The 23909-nt window shown below is 38.9% G+C and overlaps 1 protein-coding gene across 1 annotated transcript in view; it reads left to right on the top strand.

The window, feature by feature from the left end:
• The window catches only part of LOC134794967 (E3 ubiquitin-protein ligase goliath-like), a 118954-nt gene that overhangs the window by 84176 nt on the left and 10869 nt on the right, over positions 1–23909 (top strand). Inside the window, exons 4-10 of the mRNA XM_063766839.1 lie at positions 1183–1380; positions 7918–8017; positions 19333–19465; positions 21406–21523; positions 22526–22597; positions 22987–23069; positions 23301–23397. Of these exons, the coding sequence (XP_063622909.1) occupies positions 1183–1380; positions 7918–8017; positions 19333–19465; positions 21406–21523; positions 22526–22597; positions 22987–23069; positions 23301–23397 (801 nt within the window). The remainder of the gene's footprint in view (positions 1–1182; positions 1381–7917; positions 8018–19332; positions 19466–21405; positions 21524–22525; positions 22598–22986; positions 23070–23300; positions 23398–23909) is intronic.

The following is a 23909-nucleotide window of genomic DNA, read 5'->3' as shown; positions in this document are numbered from 1 at the left end:
ACGTACGTTTTGATGGCTCTTGAGTGCAATTAGGGACAGAAATTATATGTAGAGTATTTTTATGTGATGAGATCTTACGCTCTTAATTGCATCGCCAGCCTTAATGTCTTACCATTAACAGATCTCGATACTCATCGACTTGCCATATACAACATGTAGACACGAACATATATAGACTTTCGAGAAGAATCCAGCTATACTATGTTTACTGCAAAACTAGGAACGTGATTAATTGCCACAGTGTTCAATTCAAGGAGTTCTACGAGTATACGAAAATTAGCATAAAACAAGCAGATATTTGTATAAAATATTGTTAGGTAGTTACAGGAATATATTTTTTTTATTAAAGGAAAAATTGAAAACTTCACCGCTCTAGGCAAGATACAGAATCGTTTACTTAATTTAAAAATTTGTGTCCCTTGCGGAGTCTCTGCTTGATACAAAAATTAATTCAGAAATAATTAACTTTTAATAACGTTCAAAAGGCAAATTCCTTTACAACATATTTTAGAAGCTATTTCATTATTTTAGTTATTTCTTAAGTGCCTACCATATTTTCGACAAGTACCTATAGAAACACACCTATTTATTACGCTACGTGACGTGACAATTTGTAAACTTTGTTATTATGAAACAATGTGTGTTAAATCATCCTTGCGTGTCCTAATTTAACCGGGTGTTTCCCGTTCAATAATAGTTTTTCATAACACGTTCTATGGAACATATTGCGATTGAATTTAATTCCTCCTAAAGGGTTTCAATATCGTTGCATAGACTAATACCTACCTACAAAAGAGTCTCTTTTAAAAAACCTAGATCCACTTTTTTGATTCGGGAAATGTTATGTTATTTTTACGGACCTACTAAAATCACGAACTGGTTTTTTCGATCATAAAGAAGAAAAAAGCGCCCTATATTCATGAATTTCTCGTATCGTGCAATCCGTTATCGTCATACACATGTCATACATACTGTATTTTCCTATTCGAATCGAAAGTGCTTCGGGATTCTGTTAAATAGCATAACATTTTATGTTTTAATATTCGCATTGTAGGTTTTACCTAACTTAAACATGTCTATCGCTGATGACCAATAAATACTAACGATCCTCTAACAACGTCAAATAAAAGCTGTACTTATATGTCAATCATGTATCACTAATAAATGATCTTTCTTCCACAGTCTGGCAAGTACGGTGAAGGTTTCATCGGCTCGGCTCGCGGCCTCGCCGTCCATGTGCGGGCTAAAGGCGAGGACGGGGCACACGACCACACGGGGTGCACCTGGCCCCTGTTGTCCGTCGCTGCTCCGTTGAAACCACTGCCCGAGGAACCGTGGATCGCGGTTATGCGGAGGGGCAGCTGTAACTTTGAGATTAAGGTGAGTGTAGACAGTAAGGTCTTTAGAGCTAAACCGTCCATGTCCGGGCTAAAGACGAGGACGGGGCACACGACCACACGGGGTGCACCTGGCCCCTGTTGTCCGTCGCTGCTCCGTTGAGGCCACTGCCCGAGGAGCCGTGGATCGCGGTTATGAGGTGGGGCAGCTGTAACTTTGAGATTAAGGTGAGTGTAGTCACTAAGGTCTTTACAGCAAAGCTTGACATAGTGGTACAAAAGCAGTGGCAATGTCACTGGCATCCTTTCGGCACATTATGCATTGCGTTAGATTACTATGGCCCCGGCTTCGCGTATCTCATGATTATGATTAAAGAATCCGTTTCTGCACAAAACCATGCTTAGCGAACATTGCTTATTATACTTTGTCTAGCTAGAGCTGCATACATAAAGCGATGCGACACAACCCATACAATTTCACGAAGTCGCTCTTCTCCACCTGGCATCGCTGCCCAGTGCCGATACTATTATGTCGCCTGATGTGGCATGTTTCCAAATATGTCTGAATAAATACTGATCGTAGAACATTTAAACCCTACTAGATCCTTTTTTTAGTCGTTTTCTAACATTCTAACACATGAGCCTAGGTGACTGGCTAGCGCTAGAGTGACATCTATGAAATGATAACGTAGCTAATGTTTGTCGCTGTGTCATGTCACATTAACCTCTTCCTTGCTATAATTCTCAACTATCTGTTGCTACATCCTTGAATCCTCATTATAGGTACACTTGATCGATATTATAATAAATCTTGGATAGTAGCACATCTTGCACAAGTTGTTCTCACTTAGATGATAAATATGCCGGCAAAGAAACTAAGTGTTAAAATAAACACGCAACCTATTCAACTGTCGGATGTTGCGTCAACGGAGCGATATAAAAATCGTGTTTGCTTTTTTATCACTTATCTTTATGCAACATCAGTTGATAAATTCAACGCTTGCAATGTTAGAGCGATGAGGTCTGTGATGGTGCATAAGAGATTACTTTAGTGTTATTCCTGATACGGCATTTGCCGTATTAAAATAAAATATTAGGGCAATTCACAGGCAGTAAATGCAGGCATTCTGATCAAAAACACGTATACGGCATACGGCAGGAGTTCCATTGCCGCATCTCCCATAATTTTTTTAGCATTTTTGCGTTTTATTTTTGTGATACGGCAATATTCTTACGGTTTTCCCTTTTAAGCACGGCAATTTAAGACTGTATAAGGCAAAAATGAGCAGAAACAACTAAACTACTTAGTAAACTTCTCAAACAAGCACAATGCTCAGATTAATACAAGTTTTAGTTAGAAAACATTTCTGATCCCAAAAATTTCGTTCCTGAGTTTTGCCAACTGCCTACAGACAATGGTCGAGATAATGGCTTGTAAAATTGTCATTAAATCAAGTCTCAGATTAATTTAAACAAATCTATCCTCCTTAATAAGTGTTAGAGACTTCTTCATAAAGCTTTATGTACGGTATATACAGTACAGTCGATTTCATAAATATGTATACATTTTTTCACCATATTGCAATGGATTAAGGTGAAGAAATGTATATGTGCATATATATAAACCCGACTGTACAATGTCTGCTCGAGCGGAATATGAGGCGAAAGTGTAATTTGAATCACGGGCTGATTCAAATTATCAGGCTATTTAAACTATGATACAACACATACCATGTCTCATCGTTTAATATTAAATAATGAGGCAACCCACTTCTGTTTATAAGCTTTTCGTAACCAATCTATGACTCACGTCACCAAGTTTTTTATTATATCGTAATTTAAACAAACATGTTTATTTTACACTGATTAATGCACCAATTTCTCGCAACTATCATGTGGTCATTGTGTGAGTGTGACTCGCTTCCCAGATTCCATAGCTAAATTCAGTTTTATTGTCTTATGGTTATCATTTCACAATCAGCCGGCGTATTATGGATGGCTTTATCCATCTTTATCCACGTGATAAAATAACTGTCAAATTTTAACACCGTAGGATAGAAAGTGACGGACACCGTTTTATCACGCTGTCACGTAGACATCAAGAACGACCATCATATCCCTACAGAAAACATGTGATCGTGCCCGTAGAGTGCCCGTATCACACTGATCGATACGTCTGGCGATAAGACTATGGGCGATATATTGGTCCACAGTTAGGGTTTGCAATCCGGATCCGAAATGTATGAAATTATCCGGATCTGGATTCTGGATCCGGATTCGCGGATCTTTCCATACATTTCGGATCCGTCGTGCAAACCCTATCCACAGTAAATAATTAGATAATGTTTACTAAAGGTGACATTCAGATGTCAACTGTTGTTGTTGTTATTATTGTTGCGACTTGCTGCTGCGTTGATGCCGCCGCTGTGTCTGTCAATTCCTTAGAGCAGCGGTCGGCAACCTTTTAGCAGCCAAGGCCGCATAGTAGTTAACGGAGGTGACGCGGGCCGTACTTTATTAATATTTATGACTTTATGAGACATTGTAGTTTGTCACTATTACATACAAAATAGCCAAGGCGCCACTCGGGCCGCAAGTGACAGTTTCGCGAGCCGCATGCGGCCCGCGGGCCGCAGGTTGCCGACCGCAGCCTTAGAGAATATAACCAAACGGAGACGCCTGGTCTGTAATTTTCGGTACTAAATAGTCTGCCGATTTTTGCGGGGAGGGGCACGTCAAATGTATACATAAATGTATACGGTAACGTAAAAATAGCCATGTCAGATAAACGCCAGTCTATACAATGTGTATGACCATATTTTCGACAAGAGGGGAACTCCGTTTGGTTATATCGTCTAAGGTAAATTCCCTTGATAAAATGATCGACGGATTGAACGTCGTAATCGCGGCAGTAATGCGGCGGCCAACGTCACTCATTTTATCAAGCAAATTGACAGATACACCGCCCGCGTCAAGGCTGCAGCAGTAATGTCGCAACAGTAATGCAGCTGCAGTTGCCTTTCGAATGTAAACTTAAGATTGACTTTTATGGACCGGCATGCAGGCACCGCTAAACCTGTTATGCCACAACCTTTTAAGGCTATATTGATGTTAGAAGCAAATATACTAACATCGTATCAATAACGTACAGTCGGCAGCAGAAGTTGCTAAGCGGGCGAGGTGTTCAAAATTATCATGACACGCTCTTATTCTCTTAACAATAAAGTCGCGTCATGTTCATTTTGAACACCTGGCCCGCTTAGCAACTTCTGCTGCTGACTGTACTTGCTTTTTTAATTGTGTGCTTCGATAATCCTTTTTGCTATTCTTTCTTTATTTCAGGCAACTAGTGACCCGTAGATAATATTTATCAACCGCTTTTCTGTGAAGGAAAACATCGTGAGGAAACCGGACTCCTTCCTCGCGCTGTCCCGGCATTTTGCCACGGCTCATGGGAGCCTGGGGTTCGCTTGACAACTAATCCCAAGTATTGACGTAGGCACTAGTTTTTCGAAAGCGACTGCCATCTGACCTTCCAACCCAGAGGGGAAACTAGGCCTTATTAGGATTAGTGCGGTTTTCTCACGATAGTCACGATGTTTTCCTTCACCGAAAAGCAACTGGTATAAATATATCAAATGATATTTCGTACATAAGCTCCTAAAAACTCATTTGTACGAGCCCCTGCCGTGGCAAAAAAGCCTAAACAACGCTAGGCAGATGACTATGCAACACATTAAACTATATACCACTAATGACGCATGCGGCATATATGTACCTACGCACACATATATTACAACAAGTGTCGCTGAACTTCCCTCATCGATAATGATAACACAATGATACAATTAGTCACACACTCAAGCCAACTATCACTGACCCTAACAATTGTATGACCTTTTATGCACATAGGTACATGGACATATGTCTACATAGACCACGCAGACGCTTTTAGGGTCGGTCGCAACGTCTGTAGGCCAAGCACATGATAGGCGCGACAGTATCTCGCCGCGAGATAGACTACCCGTCTTTTTCTAACTGTATTAATTAAAGAGGGACGGGTAGTCTATCTCGCGGCGAGATACTGTCGCGCCAATCATGTGCTAGCCCGGCTGTCACCGTTAAAACGTTTTCATTTATTTTGTATGAGAAGTTTCATAGTTCTCTGCTGTCTGACGTTGATCACTTCGTCAAGTGTGGTTGGGAGAAATGGCCCATAGTTTTAATTTTCGTATCATTTACACTTTACAGAGTAGGTTTTCCAACAAATCCAGTGTTTTAACCCTTATCAAGGCAAAGGCAATCTAGCGATCTCACGCGTTGCTTTGAACTTGTGGTCTAGTTATATTTATACAGGGTGGTCCAAACCTTGACGTCCAAAATTTATTTTTAGATTCCTCACGTCGTGGGCTATCAGAATATACCCCATGTACTCGTATGTTAGCCGATTTTTCGTAGTTTTCGAGTTATGATTTTTTAAACTTTTAACTTTTGTTATGAAATTCCGGGGTTCCCATACAGGGTGGCTAAAAATAACTGCATTCCCGTTGCCAGGGAGGTTTTGGGATTATACTGAGCAACTTTTACTATGCGACCAACCACGAAATCGCGAAAAAAAAATTTGCTGTTTCATACATTTTTGGCTGGTCCATTTTCTGTGGAAGGGTAAATTTGTGTACAATTAAATTATACACAATACACACACAACAATTATACACATGCTGTCTATTTTGAAATTAGGTATATATCTGTGTTTGTAAAGTAAGTAAATAAGTATACAATCAATAAGCTGATATGGAAAGTCATAGGTCTTTAGGGTCTGCTGGTATCTACAAAATATCTACCAGTTTGTGTTAATTATTAAATGGACGTCATAAGTTTTAATTAATTGTTTTATTTTTGATAAAATGCAGGTTCAACGGATTGTAATGACGTTTTAGTAAATAATTAATTTCAGTCGGTGATCCATATCTTGATATAGAAAATCATATTTAGTAGATTGATTTTAAACAAAGCTTTTATCATTTCTACCTAACATAGCTAATCATATCCGTATGATAGTCATTCTTGTCTACGTGACAGCGTGATAAAACGGTCTATCCCGCTGTGTTAAAAAGTGACAGTTATTTTATCACGTGGATAAAGCCATCCACAATACGCCTGCTGGAGTACAATAGAGTTAATTATGGTTCCCTATCGTCATAGTCATATATTTAGAACCAAAATATGTAGATTATCTCCTAGATATTGATAAAAAGAATGAAAAGATTACATTATACAAACAATAAATGAACAATATCGTGTTTTACATCAGTCTGACAGATAAGCGTTATCGATGTATTATTGGGAATCATAGGTCTCATTTGTCTTCCGATATCGAAGATGGATCGTTTGATAAAGCTCTATATAGCATTCCAGGGCTTTATACGGAGCGTGAGTTATATGGCATTGATATTTATGTACGTAAGATAGCGATTGAATCATTATAAATATTTTATATTTTTTTCCCTGGTTTCTCTCAGCATTATTACACGAATGCCCAAAAAAAGGCGTGTAAGTATTGTTTTTTTCGTCTACGCGCCTAAAGGGTTCAATCGCTATCTTTTTAGTTTTTAGTTAAAAAATATACCTATAAATATTATTAGACAATTTTACACCAATCGACCTAGCTACACAGTAAGGCTTGTGTTGTGGGTGCTAGACAAGGATATATACCTATACGAGTATATAGATAATCACTTAAATACATAGAACACAACCATAACTTAGGAACAAATATCAGAAATAAATCCTTTATTCGTACCAGGATTTGAACCCGGAACCTCCTGCTCCGTATGCAGGGTCACTACCGACTAGGCTAGGAGGCCGTTGCCAAAGAAACCAAGTATGAAATTGAAGTGACAAGTGACGGTTTTCAATGATGTAATTTTTAGGGGTTTCAAATTTTATATTAAAGGAAAAAATGGAAAAATTACGCTTCCGGCAGGACTTGAACCCGCAACCTCCGCAATCCGTGCGTTAGCTCTAACCAATTGAGCTTGCATTGCGCAATAGATTTTTCCGTTAATATAAAATTTGGAATATCGCTCGCGGACGTATCTGCATGTTTAAAAAATTGATTTTAGGGGTTCCTAAGTAAATAATTAAATATTGGACGTTATCACACAAGTCGCTAAGAATAGAGAAGGATATGTTTTTTTCTGTTTTTGGAAGAAATTACAGGGTAGATATATATTATATCTAGATTGGGCCCATAATCTCTTGTCTGTATTATATTAAGGTTCCTGACCGATTTTTTAGTCATCTTTTTCGAGAAAGATTTTTTCTGCTTTATATATACAGCACAATCGAGATTTAAACTCATGATTTTTCACCACCACACATATATGAAAGGTTATATATACTTTGGGGGACATGAGTACAGTGGTAATAAATTACTTTGTAAAATATTTTTATTGGCAGAAATATATTTGTACAGTGGTTCAAGTCTCCCCATGGCAAGTCTCCCGTCTAACCTAGCTCTTGTAATATGGCAAGTCTCCCAGACTCTCCCTAACCCTTGTACGTAATATTGTTTCAGGTACAGAACGCGTGGCGCGCGAACGCGAGTGCGGTGCTCATATACAACGACAGGGACACCACCGTTTTAGAGAAGATGAAACTGTCCACTGACAATGGACGTAAGTATTCATAAAAAAAGTATTCATAGTATTGTTTCTACTAAACTTTACTAAAGTAAGGACGCTAGCACGAAGAATTTCATCCACCTGTTGCTATCTCTATCGCACGTGCGTAATTATATCGCAGTCCCGCCCATGATCAAGGGCGGATCCAGCAGTATGGTCAGCGAAGGGTCACGTGTAGTATTTTTTCGCAAATAAAACATTGAAACTTAGTTATATTAAAAGTCTGACCACCCCCATACAACGCCGCGAGCATCGTCATTGTATGATGGCGCTAAAATATTGTAGATTAGAGTAGAGAGAGTAGAGACCCACAACAATGATGAGGCATGCGGCTCAGCCGCATATCGGGCATGTGGTGTTGTATGGAGACTTTAGGTCTTCTATCTTGCGTCGTGGTAGAATCGATCGCGATCCCAGGACGCGCCCGAAACGGCATATTGTGGGAAACGTCGGTGTGGGTTTAGTGGGTAGGCTCCTCCCCCTCTTTTCACAATTGAAAAGAGCCGGGAGGTGAGAGTCCCACATACCTTCCCCATAGTGGGACCACCTCAGGTCAGAGGGATGATACGTAACAGCATTCCCACATCGACAAAAAAAGGTCTTCTATCTTACTAGACTCTGGTATTATACTTACCTCTCGTGTCGAATGATGGTCTCTACGACAGTTCCTTCAAGTTTCTTTTGGTTGGGCTTAGTTAAAAACAATTGAAGAAATATGTATTTACCGTAATTTTAGTACTTAAATGTTACATTTCTAAGTAAATTAATGTACCAAACTTGACTATAGAAACATTTTACGTGACATCAACTCCATAAAAAAATTAAATGTCCATAAGGACCATCATTCGTCGCGGGAGGTACTTAAAATGTGAACAAAATGAGTAATCATTTACGGAATTAACAAGGAATTAACGATGTGTCTCAGGCGAGGCGGCGTGACCCCCAAACCATTATTAGGGCGGGTTCATCCGACCGCTTTTCACGGACTGTTTAATGTCATGCATTGTATCATATAATCCTGTAGAGAATTGACAAACATCAGTTAGCGTAAGACCGCGTAAGACGAAGCTTTAAGGTTCCATAGGTTCAGAGAGCGGAGTTTTTGGAAAGCAAAATATTTGACAGAGCCCCAAATTAAAAAAAAATGGGTTTGACAAATTAATGTGGACCAGAGATATAGGAGAGCTGGTTATTGATTGGTTTACGCTTTTTCTCGCGGAGCCCCTACGGAGGCTTTGCGGAGCCCTAGGGGTCCGGCACACTTTGAGAATAGCTGTTTTATACTCTCAATTGTTCTACATAGAGAGATATATCTCTTTTTGATAAGCGTAGTTTGATCCGTGACTTTAGACGCTGACAGTACCTACAAGATATAAAGTAACATACACCTATAATTATGTTTATATTATATCTCTGTATGGCTAGCGACGAAGGCCGCCCACCTTCATTGTTTAAGGGCTCGCCATCGAGATACGGTTCAGTATGGCCATGATATGCCTATACAAGTACTTATAAGTATGGTCGATTGTACACAAGTCACGAAATTATAAAATATTCATCATCATCATCATTTCAGCCTATATACGTCCCACTGCTGGGCACAGCAGCACAAAATATTACACGGATATAACTACTTATGGTGCATTTTGTCCTATATTATATAAACCATATTAAGTCTAAATGACTTAATTTAATTTCACTAGGTACTTCACAATCAAATAAAATAAGCGAGAAACTGATAAGGTTAACGAAAATGGGTAGACACCTAGTTTTAAAACTTTTAAAGTATATGTAATTTGAGCAAAAAATATTTTATAATATGGACAGTAAACATTCTATAAAACATCCTTTTTTTATTTTAAAACAACATATAAATGGGAAGAATTCTATTCGTCATATCATATCCCACTTACGTATTTGACAAGTTAATACGAATTCTATTCTGGCGCAGATGGAAAAACGGCCGAAATGATAGATTGAATAATGGCTTTCCTGTGTCTGACACATGAAAAAACGAAAAGAAAAGGTTGTGCTTTTTATAGAGATGTAATTCCACTTGTTAAATATAAAAGGCTGATTTCAGATGATCAGTTAGAACAAAATTTTGACAGTTCCGAACAACTGACAGGCCGATACCGTCCGGCGGACTGTTAATCAGTGGGCCCCTGTCTGGATGTGCTATAAAATGGACAAAATCAAATCAAATATGACATTAGTCGTAAGTCGTAATTAAACAAGGTTCATTAATTAATTAAGTCGTAATTAGCTTTTATACCTAAATTTTACAAAAGTAACATATAATAAAATAATTATAACTGCTTAAGCCAGTTGAGGGTAGATGAAAACATGTACATGATCAAATAATGTAGGTTAAAGTCAGGTCGGTCCTTCAGTGACAGATCCAGGTGGTTTTGTAGTTGGTTGGTTAATCAATAAATGTTAGAACTACCCGAAAATTTACAAATTATTTGTTTACTTTTGTTTAAGACGCAGAGGAAGGCCTGGGCTCACATATCTCAGCCAATTAAAAGATAGAGTTTCCGTCGTGTCGTACGAGGGAGTTAAAAAGCTGGTCCAGCAAAAGAAGAGTGGCGATTACTCCACCGACATGAGCATAGCTCTTAAATACTGAGGATGATTTGTTTAAGTACCAAAGATACAGAACTTGGCACCCATATAGATCTCAATTCTTTTTCCGGCGATGTCAACAATGACGCATATTCTTAATATTGAATTTGGCTCTCATTTCACATTTATGTTTTTGATGGGATCAATGTTTACTCGAACAGCCGCTTAAATTGAAAATAACACACGGCGCTAATTTACATAATCTTCGAGACAAAATACGACCAAACCATTATTTAAAAAAATCCAAACTGATTATGGTCTTTTAAACATTATATTAGTGATACATTTATAATACCAATTTTTACCAATAGGGAATATTACACAAAACTCTGCGTAGAGGCCGTCACTAGCAAAATCACAGGGCCTACCGGGAAACATGAAAATCAAAAGTTCGGTTTCTGCCTGTCTATCAGTCTTCCACCTGTAAACAAACCGCCTTGATGCATCAATGTCATAGTGAAAACTTGTCAAAAAACTTTTTAAGGCCTAGTATGTATAAGTTACTCTATGGTTTACTATGTGCACTAGTGCTGCACTCTGGCGGCAGAACGTTGCAGTAATACTCCCTATAGACTAAACCTGCTTTTTAGTTTAGAGTCGTTTTTGATGCTGGCAATGGATGGTTATACAACATTGCCGGCGTTAGCCAACTTGCCAAGTGACACTCGTCTATAAAACACTCCGGCAATCACTAACTTTCTGGTCAAGTTTACCATTGGCCCGGAATTTCCCTAGTTTATCTTAATTGGGGTTTTAAAAATGTACAGTTATTTTTTTAAACTTATTGTGGCAGGGGACTTCCCAAATTACTGTTAATAAAATAAAGTGTCAGGGGAAAAATATCGATTACAGATGTCGACCTCTAATATTGTTTACATATGTGACGTTCCACGGTAAAAGGTACCTTATGGCGGCTGGCGCTTACGTCGCATAGCTCCACAATAATATTGGAGCGGCGTTAATAATAGCGTAAGTGCCAACCGCCATAAGGTACCTTTACCCGTGGGACGTCACATATGATCTGTTATTACTGTTAGGTATACTGTATAATATTTATATTTACTTCGTCTGCGTGGAATGATGATGATTGATAAAAGCTACCATATTAATTTATGTGCTTTCCCTTGCCTCAAACTATCTCCATACAAAGTTTCATCTAAATCGGTTTAGCGGTTTAAGCATGAAGAAGTAACAAACAGACGGACAGACAGAGTTATTTTCGGCTTTATAATATCAGTAGGGATAAATCACGATTAATGTTTTATTCTATTTTGAAGCGATCGTTACACTTTCCTGAGGTAAATGCGCATTGTAACGTATTCATTGAGTTACCGATTACTTCCCGGCTGAATGCTTCGCTGAGTTAATGGAGCTTCATACGGCTCTTATTGGATCGGGATATAATCTAATATTGTCGGAGAGTGTGCCATACGTTGTAGTACGAATATAGCCAACATATAATGTTAGAGTCGGCCCAAGCTAACTATGCACGGTTTTTTTGTGTCATAAACGTCAAATTTCTATGAAAATATGACATTGATTAGGGCACTTCGCTTTGTCATGTCAAAGTCTGTGCAAAATTAGCTTCCTACTATAGTTATACCGTTCTCTAACAACTTTAAAATAATAATTGTATGACATTTTAAACACCTCATCCGCTATGTGTAAGGGCCGATACAGTCGGACTGCAACCCGACTGCAATTTGTATGAGAACTGCACGCCGACGTTGCAGTTGGCTTGTAGTCCCCATACAAGTTGCAGTTCGAGTCGAGCTATACAGTTCCCATACAAGTTGCAGTCGGGTTACAGTCCGTCTGTACCGGCCATAAGACTCTTTTGACCAATCGGCGCAAATTATGTAAGTAGTTAGACTAGTTAGCGCCCCTTGCACCATCCCACTAACCCGGGGCTAACCGATTAAACCGTTAACCCAGTGTCAAATTATACTGGTAACCATGGTAACTCCAGGTTTAACCGGTTAACCCTGGGTTAGTGGGATGGTGCAAGTGGCCCCTAGTCTTCAAACAGCAATCTTAGTCAGTTGTATACCTACTTTTCATGAGATAGAACTTAAGAAACAGGAACCCTACTTCTACGTTATAAAAAACGACAATTTACTAAACCTGTCTGACTTAATTAAAAACGTGATTCAACAATCAAACAGATAAAGTAAAGCCGTTTTTATCGGTCAGCTGACTTCCACGTCACTGAACCAGGAAATATCGATGGATTAGCATAGATCTGTAGTTACCGGTGGTTCCGTGATTTTGTCAGCGCTTCCGTATTTCCGGATGGCGTTAAATTTTCGATGGTGGTTAAAATTTGTCTGCTAACCTTAACACTTGCACCATTCACTAACCCGGGGTTAATCGGTTAAACTTGGAGTTACCATGGTTACCAGTAGGTACTATTTGACAATGGGTTAACGGTTTAACCGGTTAACCTCGGGTTAGTGGGATGGTGCAAGTGGCGCTTAGAAGACTAATTTTAAACACCATCGATAATTTATCACGGGTTGTGTTGTGACACTGAAGTGATAATTGTTGCTAACTTCCCTTTCGAACGAGTTATGACAGAATGAGGAATGTGTTATAACCAGTGATCGTACATTTTCCAGCTCCACCAACCACCAAAAATGCTGGAAAATTAACGATCACTGGTTATAATTATAATCATGTTTAAAGTTATTATTTCTGTTTTTAATGTCAGACTTAAATGGACACAAATGATTATGCATGTCTTATTATTTATTAGCGGTATTATTACTAGTCATTAAAAATGTGTTGTTAGTAAATATGAAGTACCTAAAGATATGTTATAAATTTGAAGAAGCTATGTTTGTTTTTCCAATTGAACTAAATTAAAATGACGGACTAATAATACAAGGAAATTAGCTAAAATGACATCATAATTAATGGAAGATTTTTTCAATTAGGTTATGTACGTAGTACGTAGTGTACGTTATGTACAGTTACTTGCAATAATATGTTACTCTTCGAAGGCCGCAAAAATATGTGACACGCTCTAATGGCTGTACAAATAAGATCGTGTCAGATATTTTTGCTGCCTTCGTTGTGTAAAATGTTATTGTAGGTGACTGTACGTAGTGGTTTCCTCAGTTTTTAAGAAAACCGTTCAAGATACAGAAAAAGTAAAGGTTTGGTTCGGGGTTGATGAAAAATAACTTCGGTCCATAATGCACATATCCCAATTTACAAAAGTCTTCCATTAATAATGATCAGTTTTCCTTATTTTTTGCAGAATGTATGCACAATAAGTCAAGTAAAATGAAGTGAAACATTATCACAACAACATTAGTACCTATTACGACCAGCGAGGGAAGTAGGTATATGCGTACAATGTAAAAACGAATACGGGACATATGTTACCCTGCCAAGCATTCCTTAGGGAAATTAGCAGTAACAGGAGATGAGATTAGAAGCTGATATTGAAGAAAGTGCCTTTGAAGATTTATAAATACTTAATTAATGCATATATTATAAAGTGCCCAGGGCTTAAGAAAACGTTTTTTTTTTACAAATTTATGACTGTACTTTATTAATGCATATTTAATTAAATATGGTCTTAATTAAATTAAATGATGATGACTAACAACTATTATCATACGCAGCTGTTAATGTACATAGCTATAGTAAAACGTTGATTGTGGGCATAATATAATAGGCCTGTTGCAAGTAACAAAGAATCATGGAAATAATGGTTTCAACGAAACATATATGTTAATATGATTCTAAAAAATGGCCCAATCTCAGTATAAACTGAAGGATTATTAATATATTCAATAAAATAAAAGTGCAAAATTCTCCAATCGGCCATTTTTACTGAAACGCCAATCAGAAACGTTCCAAACAGTGACGTCATCAATCCATAACATATTTCTTAGAGCAACATAGACAACCTCATTGACCGAAATCTATACGTGGGCACCAAAGAGTTCGAAAGGTGCAAAAAAAATGTTATTTCGCCACTAAACATTTATTACGTCCAAAAAATATTATTACACGATATAAAGTAGATATCTATTTGTTATTACTTAAATAAAATGCTAAATAATACGATATTTCAACAACAAACATTTTTAATTATTTGGCTGAATGGAACTATCATTGCCATGTTGGCTGTCGTAACTAGAAAAAATGAAAAATTAAAAAGTAAAACCGGCGTTCGGTGATTTTCACTCAAAATGTACATGTATCTAAATAATTCATCTTAAACTGCAACCGTGTGAGAGTTTTTGTGTAAAATGAGTTATTGTGATAAATTTTTGTAATGTATTTATCATCCCTAATCGTAATATATGGTGCTGAATTAACAATATCATTCGGATTCAAGGGAAATTCGTAACTGTAAGTATGTAAACAATATCTACCACCCTACCACCAACTAAATAATGACGTCACAAATGGCATGCGAGGCGTTTTCGCGCGAAGTTTAAACTAGCTATAATAAAATGCAATTATCTATGTTAAATCTTATGAGTATAACTGAAATATAGTGTTTTTCGGAACTAATACAAGTGTACCGACGATATTAAAAGGGTTTTCAAAATTTGTCATCAGGCCTATTGTTTCAATAATATGTACATTATTTACATAACTAGTAGCGCCATCAAAGTGTATGGTATTTTTATGATTTGTTTTGTTAGTTAATATGTACCTATAAGTGTAGATATTTTAATGTTTTCCTTGTTTATAAGAATCGTAAGGATTAAGGAGTAATTTATGTACTCTGAAGGTTGAACCACCACCATTGAAGATTCAAATTGTAACTCCCTCACCGATATACCACACTGTCCACACTCAATTCACAAGAAGATATTGTGAAATCTTTTAATAACTACGCGTCTAGTCCATAACTCTGTACATTGAGGTCGATGATACACAACAACACTATTAACCCCTTGACCGCCACCGACGTCAACTGACACGCGCTATAGCCCAATATCAAACTTCGTGCATTCCCCGTCAAGGTTCACGATGACGCTCCGCGCACGATAGGCGAGCGTTGAAAGGGTTAATTTACCATCGATGAACCTTATGGCCCTGCAATACGGTCTACGAACGGTCAGAGGGTATGCTCGATGGTACATCTGGCTGCATCTGATAGCGGTCGACCTTGTACCAGCCCACGCGAGAGAAAGTAGACGGCCCTTTGCCAACTTAGTACCTACTTGTGAGCAAGTACTGCCGGGCTTATTTAGAGTATAGTCACCATCAGATATATCGGAGCGGCCAAGGTGTTCACAAAATCAGAACATGCACTCTAACGCCTTGACAATAGAGGCGTGTTCAGATATTTGTGAGCGCATTGGCTGCTCCGATCTGATGCCGACTGTACGTACAGCGTATATAATACATACATAGTAGTGTGCCTTGGGCAAATGACGAAGCGTAAAGAGCAGAAAAAGACAGGCTGAGCAGTGAGTCCGTCAAGGACCCGTTGTAGTGTTTATTCTAGTTTTCCGCTCATCATTGGCCTCATCATCTGTTGTAGATGCTAGTTGCGGCGCTTGTGGGTTTATGGGGTCCCGCATCGCCGTTGATGGCTATAAAGTCCTATAGCAGCGCGGCATTTCTTGCCACATCGATCGCACACAAAACGCGAGTCCGCAAGAGGTAGAGCACGACGAAGACTTTTCCGCTTAGGTTCTCCAGCCAGTCATCGTCATGCTTTGAAGTTTCGACTTTAATGTCATGACATTAAAGTCCGAGACCGGAGTGGCGTCATGACGCCACTCCGGTCTCATTTCGGTGCGTTTCTCCCAACCCTCGGTCCGAATGAAATGAAAGTTATATATATAGGATTTTGATTTCTGTGCAACTTTGTAGACACGTTGTATGTCACAGTGACAATCAATATAAAAGCCGCTAGGGATCTCGTATTATTGTCGCTGTGACAAGATACGAACTGGAACAGAAATCATTGCTGCAACTAAGTCTAGGCCCGAACATTTGGAGTTGCTCAAATATAGATAAGTAGGTACCAACCTACTAGCTAGAGCTCTTTTAGACGAGACTTTGTGCGGTTGTTTCACCGCAACCTCGGTTTGAATCCCGGCTCGACTTATCTCACGAATTTTTAGGTATTTGGTTTTGGTATTTACCAGTAGCTCTTCGGCGAAGGAAAATCGTAAAGATACCGGACTCGAACCTTCTGGGTAGGAAAGTCAGATCAGTCGCTTTACTAAAAACAAAGTTTAGTTTTACCTACTACGCCAATTCTTGAGTGATCTTGAATAGAGGTATTGTGTAAAGGTTTGAACAATCGCTCTTAGATAGGTAGATGTTTATAAAAAATTCTCTAGTCCTCCTAAAATGGTATACTAATGACGTAATCACTGAATATTGTCAGTTTATTAATTTGACATTCAAACGATATTTTTAAACCTTGCGTGTTTTAACCTGTATTGTTTAATTGTTTACCTTTTGTGTTCTATGGACGCCCCCCCCCTATATTCCAAGCTTTAAGGTCACGAACAAACCCAGACTTTGCTGTGCGTAAACAAACACGAATTACTAATTTAACCTAGCGTACCAAGCCCTGGAACCTGGAATCAAACGTCAAATTCCTATACAAATGTCATTGCAGTTACGTCCTTTTATAACTAGGGGGCAGCACGTGTGTGTCGGCATACATTGGATTAGGTTACCTTGACAATGAAACCCTAGCTCACGTGCCTTCTAACCACCAACTAACCTTTACACTCCTTCTGAAACTCGACTTAACTCCATCAGAATAAAGCTGATATTTACTATAATCTCTGAGCTTAGTTACGACGTTTCTAAAGTGAACCGCTAAAGGCATGGTTAGCATGGCCGCGTCATTGGTGAACTTATGTAGTTAGTCTTATCGTTATTGGATTATCGCCTTGTTAGGGACACGTGGAATGGGTTCACGTGGTTTTGTAGGTGATGAAAGGTGAATTAGGTGACCGAAGCCTGCTAGCTGTAGGCAATCATTTATGCCTCAGACACGAAACCCTCGTGGCCCCTGGGGTTAGGGCTTTGTGGTGTATGGTAGAATAAATATTGGCGTTTGAAAATATGGTTAAATAATTTGTCACGCTATTCTCCACGGCAATTTCAACGCTGTTCAAACGACCTAATTGCACTAAATGTTGATCTAAATATTGTTTTCTCCCAGATAAAATGTTAGTTCGATTGTTCCGACTTCTACTATCAATGCGCCATATCATTTTTGTCCTAAATGAATAAGGCGTATTAGGTAAAACGCACTATTGACAATGACATCTACTCGTACTTTACTCAAGTAGATAGGTACCGAGTTTGTTTGCCCAAGCGTATGCAATTTCAGAATATTCTCGATTTCATTTGTTTGTATTAAAATAAGTACATACTATCTTTTTTTACCTTTATCACCTGTGTATCGGTAGATACATGTTAGGTACGTAATCAATTTTTGCCTGTTAATATCATTAGTAAACAACACGTCACATAGGTAATTACTACCTTAGGTACGTTGGTACTTGTTATACTTATGACATATGAAGTTTAAATAAAGTTTTAATTAAAATTGTAAATAAAAGTTTTATTTCATTATTTAATTTTATTTAAATTTAGTATAATAATAACAATTTTATTTAGCGGGCTTAAAACGTTAAGTAGGTACTAACACTAACAGTGTATGGACCAAGATCTGAAATAATTATTTTCATTTAAGAAAATTTTATTACTGCCTTAGGTACATTTCTCAATTATGTTCTCTGCTCGTAACTCATAAACATTTCTTTGACGTCACAATTGACGTTATTACATAAACGTATTTCTTAAACACATTAGTGACTCGTCTCGTAGGCAAATTGAATTACTTATGCACGCGAGCTTGATCTTGTTTGCAACGTCTCGTGATAAATAGGTCATGCTAGACTTCCTAGGTATTCAGGCGTCTTGGGTTCTAACGAAGTTAATGAAGTTATGGTGCTTTCAATAATAAGAAGCCATAGCTTCTTCGTATTTTCAACCTCTTGAGAGTATAAAGGAGACCTTGTAATACCTCTGAAGAAAGGCTCCATTCAGCGCCACTTGCACCATCCCACTAACCCGGGGTTAACCGGCTAAACCGTTAACCCAGTGTCAAATTGTACTGGTAACCATGGTAACTCCAGGTTTAACCGGTTAACCCCGGGTTAGTGAATGGTGCATGTGGCTCTCAAAGTTCTTTATTTGAGTCGGATCTAAGCACCCTATAGATATTGCTGTCTTTAAAAGTTAATACTGTTGTGTCTTATGTAGAATAGGCATAGATATTATGACTATGACGACATTAGTGTCAGTGTTTATCAGTTCACGATTAACTTATTTAACCGTTTTGACAGCACAGCAAAAGGCGAAGGAATCCTCCCACCAGTCAACATCATCATCTAGATTTTGTTTCAGAAAGTTATTACACATGATAAACCGACTTTATTAGTACCTTCGTCTGTCGCGAACTAACCATCATCCGTCTCTCTTACACTAATGTGTCATTCTATAGAGCTTGCTAACTATGTAAACAAAAGTCACTAGTAAATTCATATTTTTTGACAGTTTCAATATGGCGGTTTGTTTACATAGTTAGCAAGTTCCATAGAATGACACTTTACATACGTTTGAAAGAGAATTTAACAAATTCACAAAAGAATTTGTTCTTTTTTTTTCAGGAAACATAAGCGCGGTGTTCACATACAAATGGAAGGGCGAGGAAATAGCCCGTCTCATCGACAACAACACCAACGTGACCATCGGCATCATCAAGGGCCGCACCTTCACACACATCAATAACAACATCAATAAGTAAGCATGCTAGTTCATACAACCCTTCAACAAATGGAAGGGTGAGGAAATAGCCCGTCTCATCGACAACAACACCAACGTGACCATCGGCATCATCAAGGGCCGCACCTTCACACACATCAACAACAACATCAATAAGTAAGCATGCTAGTTCATACAACCCTTCAACAAATGGAAGGGCGAGGAAATAGCCCGCCTCATCGACAACAACACCAACGTGACCATCGGCATCATCAAGGGCCGCACCTTCACACACATCAACAACAACATCAATAAGTAAGCATGCTTGTTCATACAACCCTTCAACAAATGGAAGGGCGAGGAAATAGCCCGCCTCATCGACAACAACACCAACGTGACCATCGGCATCATCAAGGGCCGCACCTTCACACACATCAACAACAACATCAATAAGTAAGCATGCTTGTTCATACAACCCTTCAACAAATGGAAGGGTGAGGAAATAGCCCGTCTCATCGACAACAACACCAACGTGACCATCGGCATCATCAAGGGCCGCACCTTCACACACATCAACAACAACATCAATAAGTAAGCATGCTTCATACAACCCTTAAACCTCCAGCTTGACGCGATACTTGTATTATTGGGGGTCGTCATTCATCAGGGTGTCAGCTTTTCGTACGTTGTTTTGACTTTTCTGTTGATAGATTTGAGAAGAGGGCAGTTATTTAGCGTATAATAGAAATCCATTATCTAATGCGGTGCTTCGTTTTAAACTTATTGGGATACATCGAGCCTGGAGAAAAATAAGAGACATCTGAGTTACATTTTATTAAGTATAACACCTTGGGATAAGCTGGGTCCGCTACAGCAGTCATAGTTGTTAGGGTTCCCCCACATATGTCGACGCGTAATCGGCAAAATCCGATAGGAAAAAGCTTTATGTCTGTGCAATAAGAGCGAAAAACACACACAGCGACGTGAAAGCTTGAATGGGAAAATTCATGAAGTACCTTGCCCGTCATCTACATCAAAAGAAAATATTACGTCAAGGGTCTTTGTAAATCTGATAGGAAAGGCGCCACTACGTTATCTATTTTGGTTGTAAAAAAGCCTTTCAGGAGGTAGCTATATTCAACTCACTCATCTTTGAATGAAGACCTAGCATTACTTGGTCAAACGGTCACGCGACATTGTCACGCGAAAAATAATATCCATATTATACTTTAGGATAGGTATCTAAATAGAATATCACGACTAGTGTAATTCTGAGCATTTGAGCATTTTTAGTCGATGTCTTTGTCGATCAAAGGATTAATAAGAGCCCGGATTCCAACTTGCATCCATCGGGTTTTACCTTGAAAATGGCACGCTTGAACCATTCAGCTACCATTGCATGAGAAAACCCCATCAGCAACAAATAAACCATTGTAAGATGCTGCACAAACTTCCGGGAAAATTCTAACTACAATTATGAAAAATTAAGTTGTTTCTTACATTGTTGTAAGGCTTATGAAATTAAATGCGTACGTTACTCAGGGGCCACTACGGAGCATTGCGTGTCCACTGTCCATAACAAGGGAATTTCCTCACATTTCCAATTTCCGCAATGCTGGTACTAATTTTCTTTCCATTAGTGGTTTAATAATGAGATCCTGGACAAGTGTCCAACTAATGTGACAATGATTACGGCAATCTGTCTAATGCTTAACACTGCATGCGACCGATAATTTTGTTTAGAATGATCGTCACGTTACGACGGATTTTGATGACGTTGAAGCATTTAGACAGAAGACCGATGTGTGGGTCGTGTGAGCGAGCCGGCGATGCAAGTACGAGTATATGTCCCGTTTGCACACCAGTATCCGCATCCAATTTTTTTTTTTTAATTTATTTTTTAGAAAAGTATGGTACATTTTAAACTTATATTAGGAAATATACTTATATTGAAATTAAATGGGATTCTTCTGTTCCAGAACATCAGTGCTGTTCGTGTCAATATCGTTCATCGTGCTGATGGTGATCAGCCTCGCGTGGCTCGTCTTCTACTACATCCAGCGCTTCCGCTACATTCATGCGAAGGACAGACTTTCGGTAAGCATAAGCATTAAGCATTGTATTAAGTATTATTCTTATTAGGTACATAATCTAAAGAAAAGTTTAGGATTTAAAGGGTCGGCAATGCGAATGTAACACCCCTGGATCCCAGGAATTGCAGGTGTCTATAGGTTACGGTGATCGCTTACCATAAGGCGCTCCGTATGTTTGTTTGCCACCGACGTGGTTTTGGCATGTGGAAGTTGCGTTAAGTTTTAGAAAGGTAGAAAAGTTCTAGGAATTTTCTGGAAAGAATTACAAGAAAAAAAGGATTTTTTGTCTGCCTGCAAAATTTCGGAATTTTGGAAATTTTCCGTCGGCACTACAGTCATCATTATCAATTTACGTAGGTAATAGATGGTGTAATATGTATAATAATTTGAACCGGTATGACTAGTGTAAACGACACGTCACGTGCGAATTCGACACACGTCTATTATTAACTACAATTTTAAATGAGAATTGTTTTTGTCACACACGCCATGTACCTATAATGCCTATTGACTGTTGATAAAATATCCGTGCAACAATTTTTCAAGAAAACAGTTTCCCCAAATAAGTTGCATATTGTGTTTTACTTTTAGGTTTTTTTTTATAGTAATTTGAAGACCGATGGTGGTGATTCGAAGAGCGGTGGTGGCGTGGTGGCGGAGTGGATATGACGTCCGACTTTCAATCTGGAGGTCGCGGGTTCAAATCCTGGCTCGTACCAATGAGTTTTTCGGAACTTATGTACGAAATATAATTTAATATTTACCACTAGCTTCTCGGTGAAGGAAAACATCGTGAGGAAACCATTATACATCTGCGAAGAAATTCAAAGGTGTATGTGAAGTCCCCAATCGGCATTGGGCTAGCGTGGGGACTATAGCCCAAGCCCTCTCGCTTATGAGAGGAGGCCTGTGCCCAGCAGTGGGACGTATATAGGCTGAAATGATGAATTTGAAGAGTTTTAGTATGTAGTACCTAAATATTTTACGGTTGTTTTCCTGTTTTCAGAAACGACTTTGCTGTGCAGCGAAGAAGGCGCTATCAAAAATACCCGTTAAGAGTTTAAAGACTGAAGACAGAGTAAGATAAAGTTATTAATCGTACTTCATTAATTATTTCTCCCTTAAGTTCAGTAGTCCTTAACATTAATTTTGGATTTTTTGGACCACCAACTGTTTCGGAAGTATTTACTTACTTATTTAGTCTGGCCTCCGACACAAGAGCACGCCATTTTACCCGATCATGTGCGGATTCGCCAATTTCACTGGCGCTTAGCTCACAGAGATCTGCCTCACTCTATCCGCCGATACTTAGGATGACACAGGACGGCGTCCAGTCGGTCGACCCAAATATCACCTCACGATTCGAGGATGGGTAGGTTCTTCTCCCATCTATCCTCGAATTATTAAGCACGTACTACATGATTTTTTTTTATGGCTGTCATATTAAGCAGGGCTTGATGTTTTCAGGAAGTCCAAGGCGACGGCGAGTGTTGCGCCATCTGTATAGAGCCTTACAAAGTGTCCGAGACGCTCAGATCTCTGCCTTGTAGGTGAGTTAGATACTATTTCGTATTGTGAAATATTAATTAATTCGCGTTTTGGAGTTGTACTGTCATCGTCAAAGATACTCATTTTTCATTTAACACAATAAACATTTTTCACTTATGAATTCCACTGTTATAAGGGGTAAAATGTTATAAGCAATGGAATCCACTTGAGAGATTACCTCAATGCATATTGTTTGATTGACTGCGTTACTAATTATCGTGTGTGTGTTCCAGACACGATTTCCACAAGAACTGCATCGATCCGTGGCTGTTAGAGCACAGAACGTGCCCGATGTGCAAGATGGACATACTCAAGTATTATGGCTTCGTGGTAAGTTGTTCCTTTGAAGGCCTTTTTTTTCTTTTTTTTTTGACGGAGTGGGAATGCGTTTATGCACGGTGTGTGGGACTTGCCGCTCCTTTCCCCTCTCCTGGCAAGAGAGGGGGAGAATTTGGCCCTACCCACTAAACCCACTCCGGCGTTTTACCCTCTCTGCCGTTCGTGAGGGCGCACTGGGATCGATGACATACCACCACGGCGCCCTCCGTTTCTTTGAAGGCCTACTAGCCTATAGTTGAGTCAAACACTGGCTGCATGCGATTACGTAGTGTGCTCTCGGTTACACCTGCCTGCGGTGGGCGGTGTCCTGTCTCTTTTTTACTTGCTTCACGTGAAGCGAGTTTTTAACCCGACTGTAGTCTGTAGTGATCCTGCCTACGAAGCAAGAGGTCACGGGTTCGAATCCCGACCAGGGCATAATTTATTTTTGTGTTTATCATGAATATTTTTTCCTCAGTTATGTATGTTGTTTATATATGTGTCGAGTACCGATGGTCCTAAAA

The sequence above is a fragment of the Cydia splendana genome, chromosome 11 (assembly GCF_910591565.1).
Source record: "Cydia splendana chromosome 11, ilCydSple1.2, whole genome shotgun sequence".
NCBI lineage: Eukaryota > Metazoa > Arthropoda > Insecta > Lepidoptera > Tortricidae > Cydia > Cydia splendana.
Note: the sequence above shows the minus strand (reverse complement) of the source record. Positions and strands in the feature narration are given on the sequence as shown.